We start from the raw sequence: 10,175 nt of genomic DNA on the forward strand, positions 1-10,175 counted from the left end.
CATACTCAGCCGCTGGATGCCAGAACTGACACTATTTGAGCCGCACCTCCTTGGTGAACAGACGCTCGAGACGTACCTCCTCAATCTAGCTGAAGTCAGAAGGACAACAATGCCCAGGCTGCACTGCCAGCTAAGCACACAACTTTTAGCTGGCGGTCTTTGTCATCGCTTGACCCGTGGAAGCATGAGGTAGGAACTTGTAAGGACCAGAGCTATGTTGGACGCTCTTCTTTTCGACTCACTGTTTTGCAGCCCGCTCTACTTCTAGGACTAGGGGCTTTTCCAGAAATCACTCCAAGGATGCTTCCCGGAATCGTTCAAAGGAATCCTCCTGATATATTGTAGGAATTTCCCCAGAGTTTTTCCAAAGATTCCTCCCGGATTTCAGGAATTTGTCCCGGATATTTTCCATTGGATTCATTCCCAAGTTCCTCCAGAGATTTCTTTCAGAATTCTTGAAAGGATTCCGATCAATTTTTTTCCTGAGATTCTTTCCGGAATTGTTCCAGATAGTTATTTTGTGATTTCTCCCAGATTTTTTGCAGAAATTCCTTTCGGAATTCATCCAAAGATTTCTTCTCAAATTCTTCCAGGAAAGTCTCTGAAATAACTTCAAAGCAGACTTTATCGAAGAGGACTAGCGCGGCAAACTCACAAAACACCGATTAAAGAAACCGTGATAAAATCCAGTAGCTGTACGCTAAACACGTCAGTTCGGTCTTGAGTATAAATCATTTCTAATCTTTATTATAGTTCATCCACCGCTCATAGTTATATTCCCTTTTACTCTCTCGAATGCAATGTTCGCATTGCTCAGCAAGTTCGCTCTTAACAACTCCTCCATTCTTTAAAGATCATGGTATAATTATATAAAAAAAAACTAATATTCAAAATCCATACAATGGAACCGTATTACAAACATTGAACTGAATACAAACTAATAATACACAAAATCTGACTTGCGTTTCTTCTTCGCATTTCTTTCTGATCTTCGATAGTTCTTCGACTGCTGATTAATTTCAAAATTACCTAACTGATTTTCGACCGGAGGTTGCTCCGTATAAATAAAGGATTCGGCTGGAAAGCCATAAAAATCAGGTTCCTCCTCAGACATGCCTGCGGTATCATCGGTGTCTTCCTCTCTTCTACGCTTTCTATGATTGCGTTGCACGTTCTCTCCATGGAAAACGAAAGTTGTGCCAGGTTTCCGGCGAGGATCACTCAAAATTTTTAGTTGTTGTCTGTGGGCTGTTATTAATCTGCCGCTAAGCGAAATCTGAAAAACAGTTGCAGAAATACGTTTGAGAAAAGTAGCAGGTAACCATCGTCGTATTTCAGTTTTGTTAGAGTTCTTGTAATAAATCAGGTCACCGCATCTTAAATTCACAAATTTGTCATTGAAGTTGTCAGTAGGTGTCAAAATGGTCGGTGAAGTCTCATCATGCATTACTTTCAAATGTTGTTTAAAATTAGATCTGGGGTTTATCAAATCCAATAGCGTTTTAGGCTTACATGAAAGAAGTCTTTCAGAAGGAAAACAGCCTTCGTTATCCAGACACGTATTTCTATAATTCAATAGAAAATATGAAACTTGCAAGTCCGTATCTAGCTTCTTCATCTCCGGATCAACCAAAAATTTCTTAAAAACATCCTTCACAAGCCGGACCATGCGCTCTGCCTGTCCATTGCTTTCCGGGTGGTATGGTGGACTCTTCATAACATTCACGCCTTGCTTCTCGAAGAAATCCACGAAATCCGTAGAATTGAAAGGTAGACCTCCATCGGTCACTTAGACATCCGGTAGTCCATATCTGGAGAAAACGTTTAGAAGAACCTTGATGACCTGTTTGCAATCCGTGGTATTCTTCATGTACTCCAACTCGATCCATTTTGTGTAGCTGTCTACTATCACCAGAAATGTTTTACGGTCGAGATGGAAGAAGTCTGCATGAACCCTACTGAAGGGCTTATTAGTTGGAATCCACTGTGAATACCCTGCCGGCTTCTTGACGGGATTCATCTCATTGCAAGTTCTACACAATTTGACGTACTCTTCAACGTCTTTGTTCAACCCGAACCAATACACCGTCCTGCGAGCCAGTTGCTTCATCTTACTTATGCCCGTATGATTCCTATGAAGCTGCTTCAGTACCTTTGATTTCAAAACATCTGGGATGATTACGCGATCTTGAAACAATACACAACCCTCGACTTCCTCAAGTTCCTGATGATGAGAGTAAATATCCCGAAACTCTCTTGCAAGTCGATCTGGCCAACCCTGCCTAAGATACGCTGTGATTTTAACCAAAAAGTCATCTTTTTCTGTTTCCTTGGCAATAGCCTTATAATCAAGTGGGAAATCTTCAGTAAAATTCAAACTTTTTACAAATTCCCGATCAAGAGCTTTGGGAACAGGCTGTAGCAGTGGAAATCGGGAGCAGAAATCTGCATTTGCCATTTTGGAAGAAGGTCGATAAATAATGTCGTAATCATATACTGACAGCTCAATAACATAACGCTGCAGCCGCGTTACCGAAATTTGGTTTTTACCTTCCTTGCCAAAAATCCCGATCAACGGTTTGTGGTCCGTATAAATTACAAATTTCATTCCAAAAAGAAATTTGTGAAATTTTTTAACTGCACATACCACTGCCAATGCCTCTAAATGTAAGATGGGATATTTCTTTTGTGCATCATTCAGGCTAAAAGATGTAAAACAAACAGGACGCTCTTCCCCATCAATCACGTGAGACATGACACCTCCCAAACCATAACTTGACGCGTCTGTAGTAACAATTATTGGCTTCATGGGGTCGAAATATTCTAGCAAACAAGGTCGAAGGAGAAAAGTTTTACAATCGTTGAAAATTTTATCACACTCATCTGTCCAAATAAATTTAACGTTCTTCTTCAACAAACCGTAAAGGCACTGGATACGAGACGAAAGATTTGGAATGAACTTAGAGTAATAATTCAATAAACCCAGAAATGCTTTCAGCTCTGACTCATTCCGTGGAGCTTTAGCTTCACGAATGGTCTCTATTTTTTGTGGACACGGTTGCAACCCCCTATCGGTGAGAATGTGTCCCAAAAAAGGTAGTTCTGACACAAAAAATTTGCATTTCTTTAAATTTACTTTTATATTAGCTTTGGCCAAACGTTCTACCACTACTTCAAGTTTCCTTTGACAGTCTTCCAAATCTTTCCCCGAAATTAAAACGTCGTCCAAATAACAGGAAACAAACTCCAGGCCCTGAAGAACTTGGTCCATAACTTTTTGAAATATGGATGCGCTAGACGATGCTCCTTGTGGTAAACGATTGTAAATATATAAGCCTTTTATGGTATTTATTACCATAAACTTTCTGGACGCCTGAGACAACAAAAGCTGTGTATAAGCACCCGCTAGGTCAAGTGAGCAAAAAACTTTTGATCCGGAAAGAGAGGCAAAAATATCCTGTGCAACGGGTAATGGGTAGGTGTTAGGAATTATCACCTTATTGATCGACACCTTGCAATCAATTACCAAGCGAATGTTTTGGTCTTTTTTCATCACTATTACCACCGGTGATGCCCATTCGCTAGTCTCTACCGGTGTAATCACCCCATCTCTCTCTAAAGATTCCAAATGCTGAACAACTTTGTCTCTCAACCTTAGCGGTACTGCATAAGCTTTTTTAAAAATTGGCTTATCATCCTTCAACACAAGATCTCCTTCATAGCCAACTATTGGAGTTGAAAAATCCCCGTCAAAAACTTTTGAAAACTTACTCTTCAAATTATCAATGTAAGAGTCATCGTCGATCTTATGAATTGTCTCGTCCGGAGTCCTGGGGTTGGAAAAAATGTTCCTCCATCCAACGTAGAAACAGTCTAACCAGGAACGACCCATGAGTGGAGTGAAATCCTTATCACACCGGAGGACTATTAAATAAAGCTGCTGTCTTTTGTTTTGAACCTGGACTGAAACACAAACTCTGCCTAGAACCTTTAACCTTTTGCCATCAATAACCGCCAGTTTTTTTGTTACAGGATAAAAGCTTACTATGTTTAAATTGTTTTGAAAATAATTCTTCCGAGATGACGGTCTCAGCCGACCCGCAATCAACTTCCATTGTTAGAGCAATTTTATCAACCAAAACATTAACATGGCAAGCCTCATTTATACGATTTACAGAGGAAATCATCATGCAGGGCAGGTCATCTTCATCATCATCATCCATACGCTCTGAGTTCTCTCTCTTAAAATTTCCGCTTGAGCTACCGGCAGTAGTTTGCTTTGGAGCATCCAAAAATTTGATCTCTGCATGTTGATTTCCTCTACCATTCAATTTATAACAAAACTTTCTTGTGTGACCCCTCTTTTTACAGAAGGAACATAAATACGAGGGTTTGTTTGCGTCATAATACCGGTCACTGTATCTTTTTCTCGGTGAAAAAGATACGCTACGATTGCTGCTTTTACTACTACCTCTGTATTTTTGTTTAGAGCGCGATCGTACTTCTTTTCTACCTAGCCGAGCGATTATGGACGTATTCTGGTCATCATCCTTCAGGACACTCGTCCTGTTGTTAGAAATTTCATGACTAAGTATGAGTTTTTCTGCTCTATCAGCGCTCAGATCGTCCTCGTCACACAAGCGTTTTTGAATGTCTCTATTGTAAACTCCTATCACCAGAAGATCTCGTATGGCCCTATCCTTGAAATTACCAAAACCGCACTGCTCTGCTAAAACCTTCACAGCGATTACAAAATCCTCCGATTTTTCGTATTTTCCTTGTCTTCTACTCCAGAATTTATAGCTGTGAATCACTTCTGAGTCACATTTGTCAAACCTTTTCTTTAGAGCCTCCGTGATTTGCTGGTAAGTCAACACTTTAACATCTTGACCAGGAAAAAGCCTCTTGATCTCTGAGAAAACAGTAACGCCGCATACGGCCAAAAATGAGGTCTTATAACGTTCTTCTGGGACATTATTATTGATAAATACATACTCAAGCTGTTCAATGTATTGGGCAAAAGGAATTGAGTTTGGCAGGTAAGGTTCAACTGTTGTTGACACCGACATTCTTTATTACAAATTGATAAACAACAACAACAAAAACAGAAGAAATAAAACAAAAAACTCGTTAGGCTCAGCTACAAATGATCGATCACAAAACAAAACAATAAAAAAAATCACATACCTTATATACCAATGTACTTCACCTTGTTGTTATCACAAACGTCAATACACGCAAGCCCTGTCGTAGCGTTGAAATAAACGAGCTATCCAATTTGATCTCAGCAACAAAACAGGCGTCGTACCGTCGCACACAATCAGCAGGAAAATTATCCAGATATAGCTAGCTCTCACGTCTCACTCGAAATCAGCCGTCACTAGCAATCCGGGTCGTCAACGGAGTATTGATGATGAAAACAAACGATTGCACTTTTGCGATGAAATATTTCCATGCAACTCACTGCTCAGACTTGGATGAAACTTTCTCTGGCTTCGGCTTCGGGCACAGACACTATCACACATGCAGCAAAAGCCCTCAAATACGAGCGATGCGAGCCACCAATGAATCTCGCTCTCACCAACTGCCTGCTGGATGGCACTCTTTGACTACACAGAGACAAAGGAAAAAAAAACAAAATGGTGTAAATTTAGACGCCAAGCTGGATCTATATCGCTTTTACGAGATGAAAAAAATCACAGTCAAATAAATTTCTCTAAAAAATTTCTATGAAACTGGTATTATGACTGTCAATGATCACACAAATTGCACCATATTCCAATTTTAAGCTCACAAAAGGTAATCTATCAAATTAGCGTTAACTAAAAGGGTCTTTTTTAAAATTCACACAATACTACGGACAAAAGGTGCACACACAAAAGAAACTTCCAAATCAAAAGCTCCTAGCACTCCCCAGGATAAAACCGCACGAAATTTGTCACTTTCGCTGGGATGGTAGGGCAAAATTTGTGTTTTCAACAATTTTCACGCAATTTCACTCGCGAAACTTCACTTTTCGTACTTACTCCTCGTCGCCAGCTGAAATAACTTCAAAGCAGACTTTATCGAAGAGGACTAGCGCGGCAAACTCACAAAACACCGATTAAAGAAACCGTGATAAAATCCAGTAGCTGTACGCTAAACACGTCAGTTCGGTCTTGAGTATAAATCATTTCTAATCTTTATTATAGTTCATCCACCGCTCATAGTTATATTCCCTTTTACTCTCTCGAATGCAATGTTCTCATTGCTCAGCAAGTTCGCTCTTAACAGTCTCCAGAGATTCTTCGAGGATTTTCCCCGGAATTTTCCCCGGAATGCTAGCAAAGATTCTTCGTGGAACTCTTCTAAGGTCATCTTCTGGAATTCAAACACCTCCCCAGAATATTCTACAGATTTATGGTGAAAATTTGTCAGGACTTTCATTACTTTATTGGCTTTGCTTTGTTCTAAAACGTTCCCAGGGGTTCAACATGAACATTTGTCATTGATTCTCTCTAGAATTATTCCTGGGATTTTTCTGGAATACTTCTTTCTAAACTTCCACAGTTATTAATTGAAGGGCTTTCTTTGTCTGTCATTGCATGAATGTGCATATCGCCGTAGTTTTGTTAACTTCAATAAACACTTTGGTGTTTGTTTATATTACCGAAAATTCCCTAAATGAAGATCCTTTATTATTAGGAACCCAAATGATTTTGCAGGGTGAACAATACAGGGTGTTAGGTTCCTGAGTGCAAACTTTTTGAAGGGTGATAGAGGATCATAAATGGTGAAAAAAATTGTTCTACGCATATGGTAAAATCTCAACCGTTACGTAGTTATTGAACTCTCCATGTTTTTTACTCTTATTGCCTTAACTGGCTATAACTTTAAAATGGTCAAACTTATCGCATTTTTTTTACCCTTATTCGAAAGATTATTGAATTTTCTATCAAATGGCATCTTTCAACCGATTGGTTTAGTTAAATAACTAAGTTTTCTAGAGCAAATAGCTTAAAAGTTGTGTGTTTTAATTTGTTTTTGTCAATTATCTTTGAAACATGCGTAATAAATTAAAATTCTTTCTTCGGCAAAGTTGTGGCCCCTGTTTCATTCTACAATTCGTTTTTTGACATCAAACTCCTATCTTTTATCGTTTTCTTGCAATTTTGATTTAAACGTCGCATTTAAGATCATAAATTTAAAATCGTCATGGTAAGCACATTTTTGCGCACTGTGCCGCACATTTAAATCAAAATTGCAAGAAAACGATAAGAGTTAGAAGTTTGGCGTCAAAGAACGAATTGTAGAGTGGAATAGGGGCCACGACTTTGCCAAAGAAAGAATTTTAATTTATTACGCATTTTTCAAAGATAATTGACAAAAACAAATTAAAACACGCTATTTTTAGCTATTTTGCTCTACAAAACTCAGTTATTTAACTAAACCAATCGATTCAAAGATGCCATTTGATAGAAAATTCAATAATCTTTCGAATAAGGGTATAAAAATTGCGATAAGTTTGACCATTTTAAAGTTATAGCCAGTTAAGGCAATAAGAGTCAAAAACATGGGGAGATCAATAACTACGTAACGGTTGAGATTTGACCATATGCGTAGAACAATTTTTTTCACCATTTATGGTCCTCTATCACCCTTTAAAAAGTGTGCACTCATGAACCTAACACCCTGTATAAACAACAGATTATATTTAATTTTCTCCAATTTCAGTCAACATTTGAGCTCACCACCCCCTCCAAGCTTGACGCTCGCTCGCCCCATCAAAACACAACAATCACCCCACCACAAAGCGGACGTCAATCAATTGGCCCAATAAAAAGCCAATCTTCATTACTCAAAACAACGTGCCCGTGTTTTCGTTCCGCTGCTGCTGGAAAAACGTGACAAATCTGAAACTCCCTTCTCATCCTCCTACATTCCACCAAGCCAACCCAATTACCCGCATGCGATTGTCATTCTGGCGCGCGAAAGTCATCTTCACCGCCATCATCATCGCCATCACCATCAGTAGTGGATACATGCAGCTATCGCGCGCCATCGATCGCATTTCGTTACGCCGCTGCGGCTACAGCCCCTCTCCTCGGTGGTGGTCGGTAGTGCCATATCCGTGAAATATATATTTAATAAAAGAAGAAAAATTGTTCTTCGAGTGGATGCTCCCCGACTTCCACTTGGACCACACGGGCCCAGGCCGAACGCCAACTGCATACCACACACTACAGTAGCGTGCGCAACGTTGAACGCCTAGTGATAGATTATAATAATTAGAGGGTGTCATGACGAAGTTAGCTACTTGCTCACTTGATAAGCAGATGGTTATGGGTTTGATACCCAACCATCGTAACCATTTTTCTTACTACTTTTTTTACTCTGTCATAAACAATTACATCTCTGTAATAGCGTTGCTCTCGAAGACGAAAACAAAACGTTGGTTTAAGGATGAAAATCGATTTAAATACCGTCATAAAATGCCTAATAAGTAGCTCAACCGGTAAACGCCACCAAACAGCCGGAGAGTGCATGGGTTCAATTCCCGCTGCATGCTAGGCTCTTTCCGTGAAATGCTTTTTCGTTTAGCGTAGAGTGTTTTCACACAATACACAAGTGGTTAATTGGCAAAGAATGCTTTCACTTAATGATTGGGGAAGTGCTCATAGAACACTACGCTGAGAAGAAATCTTCGACTGCCACTGTATCGACCGATGACAAATGATTGGTTGTAAAATTTTATTTCAAAGAACTTGCTCGCCCAAGCACCCACCAGATTCGCCCCGACTCCCGAGAAAGACATATTTTTGATGAACTGCTCTGTCTGTATGTACGGGCACGGGTGTCATGTTCTCCTTCCCTTTCTTTTCGGGATCTTTGAGGGCCTGATGGCGAGACCATAATGAAGATGAGAATGACGAGATAGGAAGAAATGTCACTTTCTTCCCAGAAACTTGGTCCAGCAAAGCGAAAATATAGAGACGTTACTAGGGACGAGAGGCGGGGGAGGCTGGTATGACAGAAGGGCGTGACATCATATTTTTGAGTTTATTGCGAGACATGCTTGGAACCAGGAACGTGACTTGGCGGCAGAGCGCTGATGTTGATGGATTTTCGCCCTCGGCAATTACATGGTTTGTTCGGTGTGATGATGTCTGCTTAGAACTGGACGCAACAAGCTTACGGTTAGTTGGTTTCATTTTCCGTCACATAGAAAGAAACAGTTTCATTGTTGCGTCGTTACTTTCACAGTTGTAATGAAGCTATGGAGAACGTGATAGTAATGCGAATGAAGATGTTGATTCTAGTGGATGGAGTTCATGCCATCCATTTAAATGTTTTTATTCATCCCACCTACTATTAACTTATTTTCAGTTCTAAGCACCCATGGTAGTGCAGAGGGCCGAATTGAAAGATCTCTATCCTGGGCGATTGCCAGCCATCGCCGTGACCTGTGGCCAGGTCAAACCGTGCCACCATGAGCCTCTGGGTCTGCTTCTGCTGCGATGTCTCGCTGGGTTACAATCTAACGCCTGTTTGAACATTTCATTCCCGCCCCTGCGTAGAGTGTGGCCGATTTGTTAGGCCTTACTTACCTTACCGATCAGGCTAAGGCCGGGGTGGCCTCTGCTGTACATAGTAGCCGTCTCCATTCCACTCGGTCCATGGCTGTTTGTCTCCAGTTCCGCACTCTGCGTAGGGTCCGCAGATCATCCTCCAATTGGTCGACCCACCTAGCTCGCTGAGCTCCACGTCTTCTTGTACCGGTCGGATGACTCTCGAGAACCATTTTAGTCAGGTTGCTATCCGACATCCTGATGACGTGACCCGCCCACCGTAGCTTCCCGATTTTCGCAGTATGGACGTTGGTTGGTTCTCTCAGCAGCTGATGCAGCTCGTAGTTCATTCGCCTTCTCCAAGTCCCGTCTTCCATCTGCACTCCGCCGTAGATGATACGCAACACCTTCCGTTCGAAAACTCCAAGGGCGCGTTGGTCCTCTGCACGTAGGGTCCATGTTCCGTGCCCATAGAGGACGATCGGTTTAATCAGCGTTTTGTAGATAGTTAACTTCTTGTTACGGCGAACTCTATTCGATGTGAGGCCACCATGCACGAATTATATACCGCAGGCATCTGTTGATGAAGACCTGTTACGGCTACAGTAGCCGTTGAGTGTTCTCCGC

The 10,175-nt window shown here is 40.9% G+C and overlaps 1 protein-coding gene across 1 annotated transcript; it reads right to left on the reverse strand.

Moving 5' to 3' along the window:
* Positions 1-412: 412 nt before the first annotated feature.
* LOC109416611 (uncharacterized) lies at positions 413-6,264 on the reverse strand. The gene is made up of 2 exons (XM_062858419.1): positions 3,772-6,264; positions 413-1,276 (listed from the first exon to the last, which is right to left on the reverse strand). Exon 1 carries the CDS (start codon positions 5,067-5,069, stop codon positions 4,005-4,007), a length of 1,065 nt encoding a protein of 354 aa, XP_062714403.1. The 5' UTR covers positions 5,070-6,264; the 3' UTR covers positions 413-1,276; positions 3,772-4,004.
* Positions 6,265-10,175: the final 3,911 nt, after the last annotated feature.

The sequence above is a fragment of the Aedes albopictus genome, chromosome 3 (genome assembly GCF_035046485.1).
Source record: "Aedes albopictus strain Foshan chromosome 3, AalbF5, whole genome shotgun sequence".
NCBI classification, from domain to species: Eukaryota; Metazoa; Arthropoda; class Insecta; order Diptera; family Culicidae; genus Aedes; species Aedes albopictus.